The sequence below is a fragment of the Myotis yumanensis genome, unplaced genomic scaffold (genome assembly GCF_028538775.1).
Source record: "Myotis yumanensis isolate MYYU_CA2020_CCGP unplaced genomic scaffold, mMyoYum1.0.hap1 SCAF_16, whole genome shotgun sequence".
Lineage (NCBI taxonomy): Eukaryota > Metazoa > Chordata > Mammalia > Chiroptera > Vespertilionidae > Myotis > Myotis yumanensis.
The window spans coordinates 22,284,062-22,308,620 of NW_027223767.1; the positions used below are offsets into that span (position 1 = coordinate 22,284,062).

A 24,559-nucleotide genomic window follows, 5' to 3' on the forward strand; every position below is an offset into this window, starting at 1 on the left:
AACCTGGGACCCCTCAGTCCGCAAGCCGACGCTCCATCCACTGAGCCAAACAGGTCTTGGCTGGAATCACTCTTTTTAGTTTTATTGTTTTGATTGTATATACCAGTGTATTAGCCACTCTCATATTTGAGTAGGGTGGTTTATTGTCTCTTTTAGTTCTACAGCTTTTCTCTATTAATGTTTGTAATTGAGAATTAATGATAAATGTGTTTTGGGGAATGATATTATTGGCCTGCTAATTTGGTACTCTTTGGAGATGGCCTAATTGAAACTCTAGTAACTAATTGGGCATGGTAAAACTTATATAATGCACAAAATATATCTTACTTTGCGCTGCTCTAAAGTTGAAAATGTGTAAGATTTTAAAATTAAATTTATAATTAAAAATAATACATTTCACATTATTGAACAATTGTGTTTTGTTAGATTGCTATCAATGATTTTATGGTTGTCTCTTGATTTTCATTTTTAAATCAAAGTAAGTTGAGGAAATTTGAGATTAACTGAGCTTACAAGTACATGTTTACCTCATAAGTAGTTGAAACATCTAGTGAAAGTGAACAAATACTTACCAATATCTTATAAGTAAGATTTTATAGAATTTGAGGAATCTTAAATAGTTTTGTTCCTGTATCTATGACCACTATTCAAAAGATTGAACACTTACACAATTTTCATTTGTATATAATTGGAGTTATTTTCAACATCTGTATTGTTTGGTTAGCCTATAAATGAAAAATAGACATTGTAACTCAAATTTTATATTTTTTGTGGTATGTATTTATTTACTATCCATATATTTCAGTGTATTTGAATCTGAAAGCACTTGGATTGTAATTACAGAATTGAGCATAGCACATAGTTATATAAACTTTTGTTCTGTCATCATGCTTGGTATTATCAAAATTGTCATTGATATATGGATACTAAAGCTGTTAGGTGAAATATTGATATGGAACAGTATATCTGCAGGATAGCTTATCCATTGATTGATTTGTTAATTGTAAAGGAGAGATTTATTTTACAAAATAGAGATTTTGGTGTTAACACTGAAGTTATCAAACTTGGTGTCATTTACAGTGTAATCACCTGGGATTATGTACTCCTAATGTGATATAATTTGAACTGTACTGAATTACCTAAAGTGTTTAACCTGAATGATATCAGACCTAGGTTTAGGTTCCACCGTACAGAAAATACAGTAATTACAATAACAAGTTGTCACATTTTGTAAGGCAACTGGCCCACTTTTTAAAAAAATGTCAATGTTATAGAAAATAAAGATGATGTATATGGAGGGAGGTAGTTTTAGAATAAAGAAACTAAAGGAAGATCAACCAAAGGATTTATATCAGTGATGGCGAACCTTTTGAGCTCGGCGTGTCAGCATTTTGAAAAACCCTAACTTAACTCTGGTGCTGTGTTACATATAGAAATTTTTTGATATTTGCAACCATAGTAAAACAAAGACTTATATTTTTGATTTTTATTTTTTATATTTAAATGCCATTTAACAAAGAAAAATGAACCAAAAAAATGAATTCGCGTGTCACCTCTGACACGCGTGTCATAGGTTCGCCATCGCTGACATATGCATGCATATAGGCCTAACCAATGGACACAGACAACAGGGGGGTGAGGGCATAAGTGGGGGAGATGAGGGGTAGTATGGGGATAAGGACACATATGTAATAACTTAATCAATAAAGAAATTAAAAAAAACTAAAGGAACATAATCATGTTACAGTCTATGAACCTCTTGAAGCAATGAAAAGTCATTTTGGGGGTTGTTAGGCAAATTTGAGCACAGATTGGGTGTTAGCTGATACAAGGGAATTGTTTATTTTTCCTTGATGTTATGATTGATTGAAATTATATTGGAGAATGTCCTTATTTTTAAGAGATGCTAGAGTATGTAGGGCTGAAGTATTATGTTTGTAACTTTGAAATGGATTAACCAAAAGAAAGTTATTTGTAATAAATAATATTTATCTGTTTTGGTCAATCTACTCAAAGGCAGGTGAGATGGCCCATCCAGAAAATTATTTGGATGTTGAGACAGATGACACAGTTCACTCACTAAGGAACATGAATAATGTTTATTTAGAACTCACAACAAACAGGATTCCCAGGAGGGGGAGGACTCCTGTAGGGATTTGATAAACGGGACAGGCAGGAGTGGGTGTGGGGGGCTAAGGAAGATGAATGGATGGGGACTGGACTTTAATTGTGATTAAAGAGGCGAAAGATGGAACCATCCTCTTTATTAGACTGTATATACAGCAAGCTTGATGAAATATTAACAATTATTGAATCTAATTAGGTGATGAGTGTATATATGGGTGTTTGTTTTTCTATTTCAACTCATGTATTTGAAAATTTTCATAATAGAAGATATTTACATGTGAATTTAAGGAAGTTTTAGAATTGTGATTATTTCTATTTTAGCAACCAAAGGACACAATGAGATTAGATGAAACAATGCTGGTCAAACAGTTGCTGCCAGAAATCTGCCATTTTCTTCACACCTGTCGTGAAGGAAACCAACATGCAGCTGAACTTCGGAATTCTGCCTCTGGAGTTTTATTTTCTCTCAGCTGCAACAACTTCAATGCAGTCTTTAGTCGCATTTCTACCAGGTTAGTGTGTAAATCTACATAGGACTATTGTAAGTAATACACATTTTAGAAGTTTTTCTTATCATCTGCATAAAAATTAAAAGTTGACAGAAATGAGTTTGAACTCAGCTTTTGTAGAAATTTTATGCATTGATTTCTTTGAAATTTTTATTACTGTGATAGTGGTGTGTACAATTAAATATGAGAACTGTTACAAAAATCAAAAGTCTAAATTTTAGGAAATGTTACCCATGACCACGCTTTTTTCCCCTTTAAACATTAGGAATGAATTTTTGACTTTTTAACATATTATTTCTTTAAATGAAATTAACCAATCAGATAGAATAATTGATGAGTAGTCAGAATTCTAGTGATCTCACAGCTCTACTCCTTATCCAGGGGTCCTCAAACTACGGCCCATGGGCCACATGCAACCTGCCGAAAACATTTATCCGGCCCGCCTGGTGTTTTTGCCGCCGCTGTGTGCATAGGAATTTGTTCATAGATTTTTGTAAACTATAGTCCGGCCTTCCAACGGTCTGAGGGACAGTGAACTGGCCCCCTGTTTAAAAAGTTTGAGGACCTCTGTCACAAGAGCCTAAGTTATAAAACAAACAAACAAACAAACCCCTAAGCCAAAATGTCTCAAAAATATGGAAGCTCAAGGAAGAGAATAATTGTCAAGTAGAAACCTTGACAGGGGCCCTGAGGCTGCACCTCCAATCTGGCGCCGGGCCAGGAGACTGAGGCTGCGCCCCCCGCCTCACGGGGCTTGACAAGGGTGGGGCTGGCGGGTCTGGATCTCGCCCAATAGGAGTGGGGCCGGCTGGGTCTGGATCTCGCGTGATTTTGAGGTACTGTGGGTGTGCGGGGACTTGACCCGCAGCGTGCCCCAGACTCTGACAAGAGGAAGATTTTCATACACATTTTACTAATTTTTTTTCATCTCTGACACTTCTATTATGGAGAAAGGGCAAATAGCAATATTAAAATATCTCCTTTTATTAATCCCCTTTAAATGTGCACGAATTTCGTGCACTGGGCCACTAGTCAAAGAATAATGCTGAATAGAGAAAACAATCCTCTTTGCTTATTGGTACCTGCATCTTTTAACAAGTCTATGTTGTGTGAATAGTGGACTTCAATCAGTCAGAGGTATTTATTCTTCTGTAGTTTTCTAATAGGTGTGGATGAGAACATGCATAATAATTGAGAATTTGTGCCGTGGTACTTTGGGGGAATTGGCTAACTTCAAAAACCTTCAGTTTTTTAAATAAAAAATGGCATTTCTATGATCATGATTGCTAGACAATATTCTTTTATCTGCTCACAGAATTCCCAGTGCAAAGAAACTAAAATGTTATTTAATGCTACAGTATAATTGATGATGTTTGGTAATGTTTATATAATATACAATGTCTTCATGAAATCTTTTGAGTGATGACATTTCATATTCTGGGGAATCATACACTGGTTGAAGCAGCAAGGTAACAAACACCTACGGAATCAGAGGTGCAAAAAAAAAAAAATTCCTTTTTTGCTTAGGTGATTATTAGTCCAGCCTTACTATATGAAATAATCTTACATTGAAGGTAGAAAATGATCAAAAGAATACAATGTCTTTTGTCTATCCAAGCATGATTTGTTTATAAAAGAACAAAAGTATAGATTTTTACACTGATGTAAAAATTCACTTAAGTCTAAATAAAAGAGGTTAAAGTTTTCTTTTTTTCAATAACAACTACAGACACCAGCTTTTGAAAAGATGGTATTGCTAATGTATTGAATTATGCTTTTTAATGAGGCATACCCATTATTTCAATTAATATAAAAAGTGTAAGCAGTAGAATGGAATTACTAATTTTTATATCTGAAGAGAGAGAGATGGTAAAGAAGAACAAATACTGCATGATCTTATTCATAATATTAACTCAAATTGTAACCATTTAGTTTAAAACTGATATTAATCATCACACTAAACCTTAGTTGAAAATGAAATTAATCTCACTTCTTCCTTCTCAAATCCTTTCATTGCTTTAGCCTACAGATGTATAGCTAACATTAAAATTAGTCTATGCACTTACACTAAAGTTCTTCATATCATCAGGGTAAGAAAAGATGAGCAGTTCATCACACTGGGAATCAGAAGGTCCTCATTACTGATTAACATGCTAAAAATTTCATAGCTGATGCAAAGTGCCTAGAAATATGGAATATGGCTCCTTAGGAAACACAACTAAATAAATTTGAAAAGCTGGCTCTTGTGGTTGTTTGTGAAAAATGGAAGAAAAATTTAACTCCTTTTAATAGTCAGTTATTTCCATAGGAAGGGATATTTTTTGAAGTTTAAACATCATTTCTGAAGCAGATAAATAGAATAAAGAGTAGTTTGAGCAAAAGAAATGAAGTAGAAGAACCTGTCACTACAACATCTAGAAAGGCCAGGTAAACTGAATAACAACAGAATGGTATTTAAAATATATAGTAATAATGTAAAGCAAACACCACCCACCAACCCCATCCACCAGGTCCAGAAATGAAAACCAGAGATGGTTTTGAAGGCTTGACCTGGCCTTGCAACAAAAGAAGGGTGAAGATGGTTAGGTTTTTATTCTCTCCTTAACCCAGGGATTTGGGGCTAATATCCAAATGGAACTGGATACAAAGCCTGTAACCTAATAATGCAGGGAGTAGAACTGGGGTCTTGTATAAAATGTGACTAGAAAGAGCTATGCACTCCTTAAAAAAAGAGAGCAAGAGAACAGGGAATGAAGGGAGAATGCGAGGGAGGAAGGAAAGAAGGAAAAGAAGGAGAGAGAGGGGAAGGAATGGAGGGAGGAAGGGGAAAAAGAACTACCAGCACAAGAAGTTCATTTGCTCTGCCTAAGCTTAGGGTAGGGGTTAAGTTGCCGAGGGCCATTACCTTATGAGTTTGAGGTCCACATTTATACTATCCAGACAATCTGGGTCTGAGGAGTTATAAAAAAATACATGTCCAGAGCTGAGACCCTGGCAAAAGCAAATGCAAAACCATGACTAGGACACTTCCATAGCCCCAAGCTTTAAGAAATCCCCAAAGAAAATACTGACTGCACTAGAGATGTATTTGCAGTCAGAGTTTACAAAACAGAGAGTTAACAATCCACTATGAATAAGAGTTAGCATATGCAAATATATGAGCTCATTTAATAATCTTAAAGAAAATATAAAGTAATGTTTTAAATTATTGGAGACATATGAGAAGAAATTTAAAACTATTAAAAAGAATAAGAAGCCATAAAAAACCCCAGCAGATTTGTAAAAACAAAACAAAACCAAAAAAACAAAAACTGATAGAACTTTTAAAGTCATTGAGCCTTTGCTACTGTTGGTATGTCAAATTAGATGTTCCACAGGCGCCCTCCCATTAAAAAAAACAATTAGGTTGAGTGCAGTTGTACAGTTATTCTGTGGAAAAAGCAGCTAATCCTTTACATAAGAGAGTACTCTAAGCCATAGCATATGGCATATTTCAGCAGTATAATGAAGTTATCTTAAGATCTGTAGCTCATATTCCCTTTAAGAAAAGCAAAGATCAGGAATATCAAAAGCTAGCTAATGTTAATTCTAAAAGAAAAGCATCTGTACACAGGTAGAATGGTCCAACACAACCAATTTTCATGATGTTGATTCATCTACTATATATAAGATATAAAATGAGTCTTTAGAAAGAACTGCCAATCTAGATACTTGCATATTTTAAGTTACCTATTGCTATGCAGCAATGTCATAAGGTATCTCTAAATTAAACCATCAGAGTGGTATTTTAGGTGAGTGGTCATCAGCTTCTCTTTCTGGCACAAGCTAATGAAATAGCAAATGCAGTTGTCTGAAACATGTATTTTATAGATCCCAGAGCACTCTGTCCCCTGAAAGATAAGAAACTGGCTTATTCTGGAAAACTTCTGTTATGGAATCAGTGAACTAGATTCAGGAAATACACAAAAGTTGTCTATTTTTACATGTGCAAATGCAACAAAATCCCATAAAACAAAGCCTCTGGTGACTGAAAATTTTCTAGAGTTTTCAAAGATGGCACAGAGCAGATGGGACAGAACCGACAGCATGAGATTTCATCATGCTTCACAGAACATCATGCACTTTAATGCTTATGAATTGTTCATTTCTGGAATTTTAAAAAATATTTTTGGAGTGTGGTTGACCTTGGGTAACTGAAACCCCAGAAAGTGAAACCTCTGATAAGGGGGGACTACTGTACCACTCATGCTTCTGAAAGACGTTAATAAAATTTCATATTTTACTTATAATTTGAAATTTAAAAACTTTTTATCATAGAACAAAATTAAAAACACACATAGCAGAGAGGAGAGTATTTTATTTTATTTTTTGGGGGTTCCCTGACTGGGAATCGAACCCGGACGCTTTAGCCTGCGGGCCAATGCTCTATCCACTGAGCCAAACCGGCTAGGGTGAGAAGAGTATTTTAAATCTCTTACTGTGCTTCAACAGTTATTAGTATGTTATGATTTTTAGAAAAATAATTGTACATATTTAAAGTATCATTTGATAAACATATACATAGTGAAGTTTACTGGATTATCATGGTTTCTTTTATCCTATCCCCTAAATTATCTTTCTTAGATTTTCATAATTATTTATTCTCTGATTTCTTATATTTGTATTTTCTCTTATAACTCATCATTGAGGTGAGAAAAATCTGTTGAATTCAGAATTTTTGACTGTCCTAAGACTTAAATTGATAAATTATTTTTGGTTTTTACTTTCAGGTTACAGGAATTGACTGTTTGTTCGGAAGACAATGTTGATGTTCATGATATAGAATTGTTACAGTATATCAATGTGGATTGTGCGAAATTAAAACGACTCCTGAAGGGTAAGTTTAAATGTCTGACATAGCTGCGATTCATCACTGTGGGTGAAAAACCAGTATTTTGAATGTACTAGTTGTGTTGAGCTAGAACATCAAAGTGGATTTTATAATGCAAATGTCCCTGAGAAATGGATAATGATACTTATGGTTCAGTAATTTTTGAAACTTTGAAAACCATACAATAGATAAAATTAGTATCTTAAATCTTGGCAATGGAAAGATTTGTTTAACTACAATTTTTGCTTTTAATAAAGAGTATATAAGGGTGGTTTTATTTAATATTTTTAGAATTTTATCTCTTAAGGATAGCTATAGGTTTCAGAAGTTACTGTTCAGCTTTTGTAGAGCTAAAAGCAGATAGTTTAGCAGGATAACAAAGTTTTATTTCAGAAGCTGAAGAACCAGAAGTACGTGATCGTATGATGAGAAGAGGAATTGAGTTGGGAACCTTATTTCTAACATTTCTGTTTTCAGCTCCGTTATTTACTTAACTGACTTTGCAGTATTACAAAGTCTCTTATGCTTTCAGTGCTTAGTTTTACTTCCTTTTAGAACATGTCAATAGTAGACCTGTGTGGGGATATTATAATTCTTGATTGTCATTTTAAATCTTTGGAAAGTGCTTTTATGATGATGTTGATTGAAATAAACTATCAGAAAGAATTGATTTTTTTTTGGTAAGTTGGGAAGTGTTGATATAAATCAGTGGGCATTATTAATGGGCATATATACATTGAGTATAAATACTTAAATTCATTTCACACAAAAATATTTTTTTAGTTTTATTTAACTTAAATGTGAAATCTTATGATTCACACCACTTTTTATTTTATTTTGTATATTGATTAAGGAATTGTCAATATTTTTTACTGTCTGACCTAAAAGGAGACTTAGTTACATTAACTTTGAAAACCTCAATAGTTCTGCAGTGTAATTTTCAAAATATGTTGTGTAGTTTTCTTACCATTTGCTTAAACTCAATAACTGGTTCATCAGAGATGTGAAAAGGCTATACCTACTTGGATGAATATTATAAGGCTGTGTTCCATCTCTATTACCCTTGTTCAGAATTTATGATTTTAGGTAATTAACATTATAAAGCCAAGCAACAATTAAATCACTTTTCAGTGACATTAATAAAGGGGAAAATGAATTTATTTATTTATTTATTTATTTATTTATTTATGTTAAAATATATTTTTATTGATTTCAAAAATGAAGGGAGAGGGAGAGAGAGATAGAAACATCAGTGATGAGAAAGAATCATCAATCGGCTGCCTCTTGCATGCCCCACACTGGGGATGAGCTCGCAAGCTAGGCATGTGCCCTGACCGGGAATCGAACTGTGACCTCCTGGTTCATAGGTTGATGCTCAACCACAGCCATGCCAGTCAGGCAAAAAAGAATTATTTTAGCTATTACATCAAGATATGGATAATTGCTTAGCAATTATTTTAGATTACTGTGAACCACCACTCAATTCATAGTTGAAATTTCAAGATGTTAGTATCATTAAACATTGAGAAGTGAAGGAAGTGAATGATAAAATTTAGAGACTTCTACGTTTAAAATTGAAGAAATATAAATGGGGTTTTATGATTTTTCTTAACTGTTCAGAGAAATTTTGGAAATAAATCTAATCCAGGTTGTTAATGAATATTGTTTAAAACCTCAGTTTTTTTCGAAATGTGTAATCCATAACAATTAATTGAGATGGTTCTCTATGCCCAAGTGAAAAGAAACTAAATGTGTGGATAAATGACTGTTTTTATTGTGGTAAGTTATTCCCATCGAATCCTGCTCCCCCATGAACATAAATTTAGATTCTGTGCTGATAAATATGTCATCTATAAAGGCAATATTAAAATGGCCGTCAAAGGATAGCGCTAGGTTACAATGGCAAAAGGTATAGAAACTTTCCATAATATGAATAGTAAAAGAAATAATGTGTTTTAAATTCTGTTCAACAGTATATGTTGAGAAACTGTGGAAGAAACCATGCTAATTGTTGGGCTTACAATGATTAATAAAATAGTGAATCTGTCCCTACACATCTTATATGGCCTGGTTAATGAGACAAAGACATAATTATCAAATTATTTGCAAAGCAGTGTGGCAAACTCAAATAGGATGAGCATAAAGTAAGAGAAGAAATATCCATTTTTGTGGGTAAGAAATGTTAAGAGGAAAAGAGCAAGATATGGAGGTATAAGAGTAGGTCAGATTACATTAATAAAAATGTAGTAATTGTTCATTTTCAGTATGTGCCACACATCATGCTATGTAGTTTACATGCTTTTTATCATCAGTCCTTATAGTAATCCTGGGAAGCTGGTAGTAGTGTTATCCTTTATGTAGCTGAGGAAATTGAGTGTTAGGAGGTAACATTTCAGAGGTCATAGAGCTAGTGAGTAGCAGGGTAAAACTACAAATCACTTCTGTCAGTCTCTAGGACCAAAGTACTTAACTCCTACACTACTGTGCTTGTGGCTTATGAGGCTTTAACTTAGTGGCCATGGGAAGTGATGAAAGGCTTTAAGGTGGGATTAGTATTTTATTTTAGATATTTCATTTTGCTTGAAATTTGCCGGATGGTTTGATGGAAGGTTACATGAAATTCTGGGACTAGTTTGTGTAGTAATGTGAGTGAAAAATAATGAGGGTAGTGGAGGTCTGGATAGAATGGGGTAGTATGGGGACCAATTTGGTATGGTATTTAAGAAGTAGAATATATAGCATTTGAATAGAATACATCACATAGCATTTGGTGATTAATTTAGATTATGAAGTTAAAGAGAAGTATTACTAAGTATTACAGAGCAAACTGATTAAAGCAGGAAAGGAAAGGAAGGGTGGGTAGCAGAGAAGAAGGTGGTCAGGAAAATGATAAATTCAGCTTTAGATTATTGAGTTTGAGGTATTAGTAGGATGTTCAATCAGAAACTTGTAGAAATGGACTAATAAAAGATCTATACATTGGAATTGAGAATAGATTACTGTGTATAATGCATTTAAGATGTCAAGAGATAAAAGTCGATGAAGATAGGAAGGCAAAAAGGCTTAAGAGCACTGTGAAATGTCATGCCATCATTTGAAATCAAAGGAGAGCAAGAGCAAAGAATATTGGAGGGATATGTTTTAAAATTGACCTGGAGAGCAAGTTATTTGCAAGGCCAGAAAAAAAAAGCCCTGACATTTACTTACCTTAAAGAAATAATCAGTAATGTAGGAAAAATCCTATCTAATAAAGCGGGAATGTGCTAATTGACCCTCACACCATCGCAAAGATGGCGGCACCCACAGCCAATGAGGGAATATGCTAATTGACTGCCCCTCCCTCAAAGGTGGTGGCACCCACAGCCACAAGATGGCGGCACCCAGTCCCCTCAGCCCCGTGCACCTGCCTCTGGAGTCCCCCAGTCCCCTCAGCCACCCAGCCACCCAGGCCTGGCCCAAGGTGCAGGCAAGCCTTGGATGGCAGCTGCCCAGGGCCGCCTGAGGCTCAGGTAACCAGGGCCGGCCGAGGCTTGTGCTGCCGGCAGTGGCAGCAGCAGAGGTGTGATGGGGCATCGCCTTCCCCTGATCTACGGGTCGCCTCCCACCCCTGAGGGCTCCCAGACTGGGAGAGGGGGCAGGCTGGGCTGAGGGACCCCCTCCCTCCAGTGTATGAATTTTCATGCACTGGGCCTCTAGTTTGGATATAAAAGTATTTGTTAGTTTATCCTATCTAATAAAGAGGGAATATGCTAATTGACCCTCACGCTGTCACAAAGATGGTGGTGCCCACAGTCAATAAGGAGGGAATATGCTAATTGACTGTCCCACCCTCAAAGATGGCGCCACAGCCAATATGGAGGGAATATGCTAATTGACTGCCACACCCTCAAAGATGGCGGCTCCCAGTCCTCTCAGCCCCGCTGGGGTGCCTGCCTTCGGAGTCCCCCAGTCCCTTTAGCCGCCCAGGGCCGGCCCAAGGCTCAGGTAACCAGGGCCGGCTGAGGCTTGCACTGCCGGCAGTGGCAGCAGCAGAGGTGTGATGGGGGTGTCGCTTTCTCCTGATCGCCAGGTGACCTCCTACCCCTGAGGGCTCTCAGACTGTGAGAGGGGGCAGGCCGGGCTGAGGGACCCCCCCCCCTCCAGTGCATGAACTTTCTAGTTTATAATAGTGAGATATTGGGCATATCTTAATATATAACAATTGGAAAATGTTTAAATAACCAATGACTTAATATATTGACTTAAATATTCTGAAAGATATCAAAGCATATTGAAAAGACTATGGCTTTGAAGTCCAATGTAATCATTTATTAGATCTGTAACCTCAGAGACAGTTGGCTCATCTGTAATGTCTGAAAGCATTAGATTTTGAAAGAATTAAATATATTAGATTGAAAGTACCTGGCATGTTGTAATTGTCAAGTAATAGTTACTATTGTATATAGAGCCGTCAAATATATGTATGAAGAATTTTTAATGACATGGAAAAATTTAGAATACTATGTGAAATGAAAAGAGTAGATTATATCTAGCCTACATGATCTCAGTTATGGTAAATATATTTGTCTTATATGTGCATAGAAAAATGGATGGAAGAAAACTCATCAAACTGTTAACTGTGATTATCTCCAAATGGTAGCATCATGGATGATGTTTAAAATTTTAAAGTTGTTTCATATTTTTTTAAAAGTAAGTTTAAAAACAAAACAAAGGGGAAAAAACACAACCATCTTTGAAGTTCAAGGCATATTTACTTTTTTATTAATAAAAGCATTAGGAATATTTGCATATATACATTTACACTCAAGTTGATAACATCAGTAGTTTAACATCAATACAAATTATCTTAGAGAACTTTTAAATTTCAGACATGGTCATTTATACATCCTGTTCAATATTCTTGTTTTTTCCCCCCCTTAGATACAGACCTTGATAGTGAATCTATTGATGATAGATGTATAGCTAGTTTGTCCTGGAACTTGTGAAGATAATTATATTGCTTTATGGTCTGTATTGCTCCAGATCCTCATAGGTCTCTCAGGCTCTCTATGGCTTGCTGTGGTAATACTGTCAGACAGGTATAGTAGGAGACAAGAGAATGGCTACAAGACAAGATCTCCCAACTCCTCCCTAACAGTGTATTAAGGTGTTTTTGTTTTTTTGTTGTTATTTTTAAGGCAGATTTTAAGGCCCTCCATTATTTCACAGCAGCTGGCCATGTCAGGAGTCCTTCCAACTGGGATTGGATGATGCTGAGTGATTATTCCATACTACTGGTAGAGGTCCAAGAGGTTTGGGACTCTATATTTTGATAGTTCCCTTCTGATGCAGAAAACAATATGTCGTGTATACCATAGCTCTTTAGTTCTTCAGTATCTTTTTGAATATTTCTTCTAGTATTTTTAAATTTATAACGGAAGAGCACATAAACCGAGAAACCGAGAACAATTCACTTGTGACAGGGGTGGCCATGATATCTGAATTGGAGTCTGTTCATCTTCAATAGGCTCTTCCTCTGATGAGTCAAACTCACTTGTTTGCAATGAGCTAGGTGCTTCACCCTGGCTGCCCCACCTCTGCCATGTATACTTTGTGTTGAGTTTTGTTTTTAGTGGACATTGCCAGTGCATTTTTGGTTTTTATTAATTGTCTTTGTTTTTACATTGCTTACAAATAATAGTGGAACAAAGTTTTGTTTTTTACCAGTAGCTCTGAACTGTATTTGTTTTCTAGAGTTAATTTTTAAAACTTTTTTTCCCCCCAGAAACAGCATTTAAATTTAAAGCCCTAAAGAAGGTTGCACAGTTAGCTGTTATAAATAGCCTGGAAAAAGTAAGTCATAACTTCTTTGGCATTACAGTTTTGTTAACTTAGCTATAAATGTTGCTCTCTTTACAATTTTGAATTAAAAAGTCATGGCTTGAATAATCATTTTACATTAATTTTTAGGGAAGTGCATTGTAATAGTCTTATGAAAGATATTAGTAGTTTGTGATATAATTGAAGCTGTGTGCCATTTTATTTACTATGTTAAGAAAATATCCTTGCTTTCATGTAAAAACATGTTTTATTATTTGTAGGCATTTTGGAACTGGGTAGAAAATTATCCAGATGAATTTACAAAGCTATACCAGATTCCACAGACAGATATGGCTGGTAAGGATAAGATTGGTTTTTTGTCTTTTAAACTCTTACTTATGAAGTAGGAACCTATCAATTTCCAAGTTATCTTTTGTTATTAAGGTGCTTTTACATCTTATCAACAGATGTCAAATAGGAAATATTTTTCTCTTATATTTCTAAATTATCCTCAACCCTTTCTTTTCCTTGAGCAAATGGATAAAGACATTTGAAATGAAGCTCTGATCTTTCATTAGAGTTGTGGATGGGATATTTGATGGCTCTTCATTGTAGAGAAGCACTTTATTGTGCTCTGCGGCTTTATTTTGTATTTAGGGAGATGTGTATAAAGTAGTAGTATCCTTACCTAGAATTCTGCAGGCCCAACTGCAAGGCAAAGAATACAGATTTCTGAAGCTGTCCAGACCTTCTTCCTTGGGTATATCAGACTTCACATGAGACCCTGCACATTGAGACTAAACACAAGTTTGGCCATTCTAAAATGTGGATTTTTCTAGGATGGATCAAGATAGCTCTTCTAATACATGGACATTAGAACATTGCTTGTCTGCTTACCTGAATGAATTGTCTAATTGTTTACGTGAACTTCCAAGTTTATATTCTAAATATGTGGCCTTTGCATTTTTGGATAATGTCAGAGACTTTCTTCTCGTCTAATAAAATCATTTACTATTTACATTTTTTTACATAGAGTGTGCAGAAAAGCTTTTTGACTTGGTGGATGGTTTTGCTGAAAGCACCAAACGTAAAGCAGCAGTTTGGCCACTACAAATCATTCTTCTTATCTTGTGTCCAGAAATAATCCAGGATATATCCAGGGATGTGGTTGATGAAAACAACATGAATAAGGTGAGGGCAAAATTATTTCCATATGTCCAGATGTGAAGCAGTTTATTTTACTCAAGGGGTGTATTCTGTAAAGATGATAGTTCAGGGGACCATTTTTTTCTTTTTTTAAAATATGTTTTTATTTATTTTTAGGGAGGGAGAGAGAGAGAAACATTAATGTGAGAAACATCGATCAACTGTCTCCTGCACGCCACCACCAGGGATTAAGCCTGCAGCCTGGGCATGTGCCCTGACTGGTGCATAAGTCAGTGCTCAACCAGCTGGGCTGCTGTTGAGATTTCTAGTTTCATTTCATTGTGATCAGAAAAGATATTTTATATGACTTCAGTCTTTTAAAATTTATTAAGACTTGTTTTGTTGCCTAACGTGGTCTATCCTGGACATTGTTCATGTGTACTTGAGAAGGATGTATATTCTGTTGTTTAGTTACTAGCTTTTGGCATGTTATATTTGAGAATACTTGTAAGTTTTATTTAGAAGAAAATCCAAAGGGAGAATTTTGTTAGTGCAAAGAGAGCTTGAGATCACAAGAAGGGATAACTTCTTGCGAGGAACAGAATTTAGAGCAATAAGTCAGCCTTAGGATATATCCTTAGTTAGAAGACTGAAGGTTAGATATAGCCTGGAGTTTTAGGTAAAAATGAACAGTTTGACATAGACCATAACCAAAACAAATTAATATTTAGGAATTAAGGATAATGTAAAAAAGAATATTAGCTGAATTAAGGTTGAGCAGTGAATTCCCTTGTTTGGGAAGGACTGTTTCTTATGTTTCTTTAATAATTCAACAAAGAATGTGAAGAACAGATTCTATTCTTTGGCTTCGAGAAATATTTAAAAGACAACTCCTTGAGGTTTTCTCCCATCCCGACCCTACCAGCTCCCGCCCGTCTCCGGCACCCGCTTCCCCCCCCTCCCCCATCGCCCACCCCTACCCCTTGTAAAAAATAAATTAATTAATTAAAAAAAAAGACAACTCCTTTCAGTGAGAAATTAAAACCCATGGATATCAATTATGTATTTTTAGAGTACAGTTTTTAGAGGCTGATATTTTGCTACTTTATTAGATAAATCTGAAATCTGAGAAACTTCATATATTATCTTTTTGCTGTATTTGAATTCTGTAGAAGTTGTTTCTGGACAGTCTACGTAAAGCACTTGCTGGCCATGGAGGAAGCAGGCAACTGACTGAAAGTGCTGCAATTGCCTGTGTCAAATTGTGTAAAGCAAGTACCTACATCAATTGGGAAGATAACTCCGTCATTTTCCTACTAGTTCAGTCTATGGTGGTCGATCTTAAGGTAACATCCTTATTATTTCTTTACTGTAAACTTTAAAAAAAATTAAATGGGAAGTAAACTTCAAGTATAAGTATTAACCCCTAGAATGCCGGGGAGCGCAATTGCGCTCCTGTCTTTCGCCAAAAGTGCCGGGAGCGCTATCACGCTCTGCAGTGTCACTATTAGATGCTAGTAGTTCACTCTTTATTGACCGATGGCACCTAAGGAAAATCAGCAAAAATGCTTTGGCAATTTTAGCATAGTTCCTAGGATATTGTTTGGCACTCAAAGGGTTAAACTAAATTGTCAAAGATCACTGCTAACACTAAAGTTCTGAGTCTTCTTTGATAATGAGTTCATAGGATCTGCTTTTGTTGTTACTTGTTCCTCAGGCTAAATAAAGTGGTGTAGAATATGAAGAAAACACATAATTAATGAGTTTTCTTAAATTAGCATAAATATTCTGACTTGGTTTTAAAATAATATATTAGGACCTGAAAGGGATTATATATGGTATAGTAAGAATTTTATCAGACTGATGAACCATAATATTAGTGCTTTGTGCTTCTTCTGGCAACTGAATGCTACTGCCATCAATGTGGATGATGTATTGATATTATTAAATGCTAGAAAGAGAAAGACTGCATGATTGTTTAAAGGCTTTTGTTTTCTATTGGGATTTTCATAGAACCTGCTCTTTAATCCAAGCAAACCATTCTCAAGAGGCAGCCAGCCTGCAGATGTGGATCTAATGATTGACTGCCTTGTTTCTTGCTTTCGTATAAGCCCTCACAACAACCAACACTTTAAGGTGAGAGCATTGGTTTTTATCCAGTTATATTCACTGATGCTATTGATCCTTTATAAATGTGAAAAGACTAGAAAGATGAATGTTACACCCATACTGGTATTGCTCACTATTATCCTATCTAATAAAGAGTGAATATGCTAATTGACCCTCATGCAGTCACAAAGATGGCGGCACCCACAGCCAATAAGGAGGGAATATGCTAATTGACTGCCCCGCCCTCAAATATGGCGGCACCCACAGCCAATAAGGAAATGCTAATTGATTGCCACACCCTCAAAGATGGCGATGCCCACAGCCACAGATGGCTGGCAGGGTAGGGCAATTGTGGGCGATCAAGCCAGCAGGGGAGGGCAGTTAGGGACAACCAGGTCGGCAGGGGAGGGTAGTTAGGTGTGACTGGGCTAGTAGGAGAGGGCAGTTGGGAGGGACCAGGCCAGCAGGGGAGGGGAGTTGGGGCCAACAGGCCAGCAGGGGAGGGAAATTGGGGGCGATCGGGTAAGCAGGGGAGCAGTTAGGCTTTGATCAGGCTGGCAGGGGAGTGGTTAGGGGGTGATCAGGCTGGCAGGCAGAAGCGATTATGGCCAATCAGGCAGGCAGGCAGGCAGGCAGGCGAGCAGTTGGGAGCCAGCAGTCCCGGATTGTGAGTCCCTATGGGATCGGGCCTAAACTGGCAGTTGAACATCCCCCAAGGGGTCCCAGATTGGAGAGGTGCAGGATGGGCTGAGGGACACCCCCCCGCCCCCCCCAGTGCACTAATTTTGTACACTGGGCCTCTAGTATATCAATATTAGTTTAAAGACTTTAAAAATTCTATTTTTAAAATTTTTTTGTTAGTTTTGTTTTTTCTTTTGTTCTCATTTGCGTTACTGAATATTTTTCACAGAAATAATCTGCTATTTTTTTCTGCCCTCTGTAGATCTGCCTGGCTCAGAATTCCCCTTCTACATTTCACTATGTGCTGGTAAATTCCCTCCATCGAATCATCACCAATGTAAGTCCAAAAGGTATTGCTAAATTACTTACATTTTTATTTCTTTTTAAGAAAGATATTCTTTATTTACAGAAGGTTCTGAATTTAGATATATGATATAGGAAGATTTATCATCGGTGGTTATTAATATCTAGTAAACTTATATACAATTATATTTTTCATAATCAGTCTGACCTGAGGGCCCTTATTGAGGAAGGTGGAGTTAATAGGATCCTTTGAAAAGATTAAACCTAAAACATTTAATTTGGATCCAATATCCTTGAGAAAGTGCCACTGAAAATATAACTTAAGATTTTCTTTCCAAAACTTGTCACATAGTCTTAATATTCTTAGCTTTTCCCCAGCATTTGATATGTTCTGACTTTTCACCTTACCATTTAAATTAAAAGTAGTAGTCCATTCAATACACCATTAAAAAATGGTGACATCATATTTAATTGTACTTTTTAGTCTTCCTTAAACAAATGAAATATTAACGTACTTAAATAGAGGTATTCACATGTTACAAAGCCATATTAGACAAAATAAGCAAATTTATTAAAAGATACTTGTAAAACCTTCAACTCTGATATGAGTACATTCAATAGAAAGATAGTGAAACCTTATCAAATTTGAACCATTGATTTAAAAAATTCTGTTCTTCTAATTATGAACAATCACCTTTTGAGAGTTCTCAAGTGTTATTTATCATAGCTCGACTTTTATCTATTTATATGTGTTCACACTTATATAAATTGGTTTACTTTTTCCCATTTTCTGCCCTAAAAAGGACTTTAATAATTGATGATTTAGCTATATTTGTCCTCTTTATCATCAGATTCCATTTTAAGAGTGTGTCTCTGGTGAGTTAAAATACCTTCCCATCTTTATTTGCCTTAGATGTGTTGAATTACAGAAAAGTCTGCCCACATTTTCTTTTATTCATTTTTGAAGGGAAAAAATAACTACTAATAAAGCTATTTAGTGACACATTTAATTTTTCTCAATGGGGTGCTAGCAGTGTTTTGGGCAGAATAATTCTTCGTTGTGTAGGACTGCTTGTGTGTTGCAGGATGTTTAGCATCCTGCCATATTTGTGACACTTCCCTCTCCCCACACCCAGACATTATGAATAACTAAAATTGCCCGAGACAATAACACCTCCCTCAGTTGACCCTCAGTTGACTATCAGTGAATTAAATTACACTGATAGGTAGAAGTAACATTGAATACAATTTGTTCCAAAGGAAAAGTTTCATGAATCTAATTGTAGATAAGGTATGTTTATATTAAAAACTTAAAATTTTTTTCTTTTACCAGTGTAATGAGACAGTACATTATATCCTCAAGGTTTACTTTCAACGCCATTAAAAAAAAAAAGATGATCTCCCCCCTCAAGTTTATGTGTAATTCAGAAATAAAATATTATTACATTTCCCCCCTTTGGCTCATAATACTAAAAACATTCCATTTATTAGAGTGTATGGTTTTACATAAATGCTTAAAACTTATATTTAGTAAACAAAAGTAAACTTTTTTGATACTTTGTGGCTAGTTACTTTAATTGTAAAATATTTTTGTCTACAATTGACTATATAGAGCACTTTCAAGCATGGACTTGGCACTGCTGTAAGTGGCTGAGCTGCTCTTTGTGGGTTTAAAGCATGCCTGGAGTGGTACTTCATGCATGCCTCAGTGTATACGGTGAAGTGGTCGTGCATCCTCCTCTACTCTGACGAGTACTGCATGTGTGAAGGTGGAGTGTGTCTGTATCAAAAGTCACATCAATGTGAAACCTATTTTTATAAAGAAAAATCTATATTGACTAAGTTTTAAAATATTAAGCATCAGTAAGCTTTAGATGAATAGCTTGAAAAGAAATATAAATTTGAGTGTGTAAAGTATCTTTTAAAGTTATACCTTTGATAATGATACTTTATAATTATAGACTATTTGATAAATTGTTTGTTGTTGGGCTTTTTCCTCCCTTTGGTTTGAGGCTAATAGATACTGAATGTGAAGTACTTTCTGACCGAAAAGGACTGTTTATAAAGGCAGTTAATTATGAAAATATTTTATATTGAAATTACATGAAAATTTTCTTAGACATTTGGACTCCTAATCTTAAATTTATCCATAGTGTAAGATTTCCTTTTAAATGATTCTTGGTTCAATACACCTCATAAGTTTTCCTCTTCCATGGTGCTTTAGCCAATTCATAGACTAAAAAAGTAAATTAAAAATAAATAAATAAATAAATAAATTACCACTTTCTCAAATAAGATAAAAGTTTTGCTGATGTGTTTTTGAGAGTTTATTCAGAAGTCGTGTTGGTATTTACAGTTTGGTTTTTGCTTTCGTGAAACATACTCATACTCAGTTCATAAGTACTGTGTTTAGATCTAAAATATCCACTGTTTCTTCTTAAAAAATCTGAAAGTCTACTCACTATTTGAATTTTATTATAATGTAAGCTTTCATCAGTAGTACTCATAGTACTGTCACCATTTTTATTATGGCATGTCATAAGAGATGAATTGTAGTTACAAGATCTATGCTAAGATCTTACTCTTGCCCTGGCTGGTTTGGTTCAGTGGATAGAGCGTCAGCCTGTCGACCAAAGGGTCCTGGATTTGATTCCGGTCGGGGTCACATGCCTGGGTTTCGGGCTCGGTCCCTAGTTGGGGGCATGCAGGAGGCAGCCGATCAATGATTCTCTCATCATTGATGTTTCTATCTCTCTCTCCCTCCTCTCTGAAATCAATAAAAATATTTTTAAAAAAGATCTTACTCTTTATAGGCTTCCATTAGGCTAATTTATATATGTTGTTATAATTGGGAGATTAAAGGCATAATATACATATATATGAACCAAATGTCTTAGTCATCAGTGGAAAATGCTATAGCTGGTGTAGTACTTAGTATTCTGTTTTTTTCCATATGGCAACTTATTATAGTTTTCTATGGTTAGTTCACATATTGAGAATGAGATGGTTTCTTTCTTTTGAGAGGTTGAAGAAATTATTTCCAAGGTACTTGAAAATTTATTTAAATTCTCTCTTGGAGAATTGCACATAGTTTGATCAGATTGTAAAAGTAATGCTATTTGTTTGGCAATAAACTTAGTGTTTTCAAGGAAAAAAAATTGTCTACTTTGATTGACTAGATTCAGAAATGACACATTTAATAACTGCTCAAAACACAAAAATTTTTACCAACTACATGGTGCCTAGTTTTTAGTGCCTATTTTATTTGAAAGTGTATCTTTAACTTTTACTATAAGATAAATGAATTTATAAATTATGAAAAGTATCAGTTATTAAAATCATCAAATCTTAAGTTAAAATCAAGTTGTTTTATAGTGTGCACCTGGTAGTATGATACAATTTCAGCAGGTACCTAAATTACACTAATTCAAAAGAATATGTGCACCCCTAGGTTCACTGCAGTGTTATTTACAATAGCCAAGATTTGGAAACAGCCCAAGTGCCCATTAGTAGATGAGTGAATAAAAAAGCTGTGGTGCGTTTATACAATAGAATACTACTTGGCCATATAAAATAAGGAAATCTTACCTTTTGCGACAACCTAGATGGACCTGGAGAATATTATGTTAAATGAAATAAGCCAAAGACAAATGTCATATGAACTCACTTACATGTGGGGAATCTAATCAACAAAGTAATTTAACAAACTAGAACAGAAGCATGGATGTATGAGACAGACTAAACTGATAGCTGTCAGGGGAGGGGATTTGGGAGCTGGGTGAAAGAAGGTGAAAGGATTAAAGTATATGTATTACACATATATACATATATATATCACATAGACACAGACAATAATATGGTGATAGCCAGAGGGAAAGGGTCAGAGGTGGGGGGGAGGTAGAAGAGGCAAAGGGGGATAAGTGGGAATGGAAAGAGACTTGACTTTGGGCAGTGGGTGCATGATGCAGTATGCAGATGATGTTTTGTTGAATTGTACACTTCAGATGCATATCTCTTTAATCAGTTTCTGACAAGATATTGTGGGGTCAGTAGAGTGAGGAGGACCCTCATCTCAATACATTTTGTAATTATTCAGCCTTTTCAATTTTAAGCTGATGAGTATAAGCCGTAGCATTAGTAAATGTGTGGAAATCATGCTGTACTGATTGTTTGGACAAGTCAAATGACCAAATTGAGCAAAATTTAAAGGATTCATTATATAACCAAAATAAACGTTGATCATTTGTTAGGAATTAGCTTAAATAAACTAAGAGTTGAAGGAAAAGCAGAAACAACCATATTATCCCCCCAAAAGTATTTTTCCCCTCACAGCTTTTGAGTCCCTCCCTCCCTCACTGTAGTTCATATTCAAATTATGTATTGTAAATTGGTTGTATAATTTACTATCTAGTAAATAGAGTTAGTAGTTCAAAGTTTTGGATTAAAGTAATAAAACTTGATGCTACTGAAAATATTCTGAGAATTATGGATGAAAAAATTAAATGTTGAGAATTTAACTAGCTTAGTTTGGAATAAGAAGGAACGTGTGAATAGGACGTAAAGCTATTAAATTCCCATTACCAACAAATTTCAGTTGTTCTTTCAGGTGTTTTCTATAGCAGGAATATTATAAATTGGAAGTGCCCACACACATATACACATATTTTAGAGAATGGGAGGGAGGGAGGGAGGGAGGGAGGGAGGGAGAGAGGGAGGGAGAGAGAGAGAGAGAAACATTTGTTTCTCTGATGTGGGAGAGAACATTGATTGGTTGCCTTCCGTTGGCACCTGGACCAGGGACAGAACCTGTAACCTGGGTATGTGCCCTCACCAGGAATCAAACCTGCAACCTTTTAGTATACAGGACACTGCTCCAACCAGCTGAGCCACAATGGCAAGGGTGGAAGTTTCTATTTTAAGTCATTCCATTCCTTGCATATTCTCCATATGTAGTGAAAATTCATCCAGTCATTTTTGTGTTAACTGATAGACAAACTTTATAGTTTTTTAAAAAAATGTTTTTTATTGATTTTTAGAGAGAGGGAGAGGGATAGAGAAATAGAAACATCAATGAAACATCCTCATTTGGCTGCCTCTTGCACACCCCCTACTGGGGGAGCGTGCCTATGACCCAGGCATGTGCCGGTGGCATCTTGGTTCATGGGTCCATGCTCAGTCAACAGAGCCACACTGACTGGGCCAAACTGTATAGTTTTACTGATTTTCATAATTGTCGTTTTTCATAATATAGTATTAATTAATTTTAACATAAAACTTCTAAGATACACTTTCAAATAAAATAGGCATTAAAAATGGGAATCAAAGCTAAACTCATTAAACCAAAATATGAACATATTTACATAAAATAATTGCTTTTAAAAAATATTTAGCTATAATAAATTTGTCTTTGTGGTGATCATTAGTCTTTTCATGTATTGTGTCATCATTGCATATCAGATTAAGCTTATGGGTTTACTAATAGCTTTATCTCATTTACTAATTCCATGTTGTGATTATCATTGTTGTTTGTAGGCATATAAGTGATTGTTTTCCACATATTCCTTCAACATTGTGTTGAACCACTAATCTCTTTTAAAGCTTTAATAATCATATTCTTACCCAGGAGAATATAGACTTTATATGCATATGTTACTAAAATGTGTAAAGCATTAAACTTATAAAAGAAGATTTGGTACAGAATTAGCTCTCTAAAGACTCTGTTTTTCAAATTCACTAACTTATCAGTGAGAAGAGACAGTCTATATCCTCATGCTCATAAAGCAGACAATTTGTCTCATGTTTATTATTATATTTTTTAAAAGATGTATGGTTCAAATTAAAGATACTGTTTGAAAAAATTTTCCCATTTTATTTATTATTAATTTTTATTTAAATTCTTTATTGTTGAAAGTCTATTTGAAGATATTGGAAATTGTGGTGTGTGTTTGCATGGTCTTAGAAAGTTTCTCACAAAAGGATAAAACATAAACTACAGTAATAACCAGAGCATATAACTCAATGCAAATTTGTACTTTCCCTTTCTTATGGTCTCTGTTTTTGTCCAGTCTGCATTGGATTGGTGGCCAAAGATTGATGCCGTATATTGTCACTCAGTTGAACTTCGAAATATGTTTGGCGAAACACTTCATAAAGCAGTGCAAGGCTGTGGAGCACACCCAGCAATACGAATGGCACCGGTAAGATTAATCATGAATTTTGAATCCCACCTTCTTCCTAGTGCGTTTTCAATGTCTTTATCCCATTCCTACTGTTTAGATTATTTTAGAAAATCAAATGTGTCCCTCCTTTTGTATTAAGTATTGTAATATGTTGTATACTGCAGTATTGTTGCAATACTAGTTTATGATGTTGGTTTTCCACTATTTCAGTGAGTTGAACTTACTTTTTTAGAGAATTTTTCTCATAAAATGCTGTTAAAAATCTTAATGTCACTTTTTTAGTTTCCTTTTTCTTTAATTTTTCCTTATGAATCAAAATATTTTTATTAGTTTCCCCATCTTTTGGGGGATGACTAGGGGATGCTGACTTCTGGGTTAGAGTGAATGTTCCTGCTAATGCACAGTTTGCCATTGGGTGCTGAATATTTCACATAGGAAATAAGAAAGAAAATTTAAAAATTTAATTAAAAATAAAAATAATTCAGCAAACATGCTTTGAGCTTTTAAAAAATGATAGGCACTTTGATATTGAAGTTTGTGTTTAAATTTAATAAAAACAAATTAGTACTCTTGATATGGAATTTTAAATCTCCTGGGGACCCCATTTAAATAGACAATTAGTTACAGGATTGTAAAAGTCACATATTGCTATTTATATATAGCAAGAATATTATACATGTCAACTCTTGACATTGATTGGTGGTGCTTTGTCTTCTGCTTCTTATTTTCTATTCTTACTGGCTGCTGTCGCTCACATGATCAGATGCCAACCAGTCACTGTTTTGCATGGCAGTGGGCTTCTGTGGCCGTAAGTATGACTCATTGTAACTACCTCA

The 24,559-nt window shown here is 35.3% G+C and overlaps 1 protein-coding gene and 1 pseudogene across 7 annotated transcripts in view; one reads left to right on the plus strand and one right to left on the minus strand.

Annotated features, from left to right (window-relative positions):
• The window catches only part of NF1 (neurofibromin 1), a 330,198-nt gene that overhangs the window by 146,365 nt on the left and 159,274 nt on the right, over positions 1-24,559 (plus strand). For 4 of the 7 annotated variants that reach the window (XM_070395208.1, XM_070395205.1, XM_070395211.1 and 1 more), the window contains 10 exons: positions 2,449-2,639; positions 7,406-7,512; positions 13,271-13,338; positions 13,587-13,662; positions 14,339-14,496; positions 15,624-15,797; positions 16,465-16,587; positions 17,504-17,578; positions 19,157-19,186; positions 23,610-23,741. In XM_070395208.1, coding sequence (XP_070251309.1) covers positions 2,449-2,639; positions 7,406-7,512; positions 13,271-13,338; positions 13,587-13,662; positions 14,339-14,496; positions 15,624-15,797; positions 16,465-16,587; positions 17,504-17,578; positions 19,157-19,186; positions 23,610-23,741 — 1,134 coding nt within the window. The remainder of the gene's footprint in view (positions 1-2,448; positions 2,640-7,405; positions 7,513-13,270; positions 13,339-13,586; positions 13,663-14,338; positions 14,497-15,623; positions 15,798-16,464; positions 16,588-17,503; positions 17,579-19,156; positions 19,187-23,609; positions 23,742-24,559) is intronic. The other 3 variants (XM_070395206.1, XM_070395207.1, XM_070395209.1) reach the window with 1 other exon arrangement.
• On the minus strand, positions 12,398-13,136 carry LOC138994523 (cyclin-dependent kinase inhibitor 3 pseudogene; annotated as a pseudogene).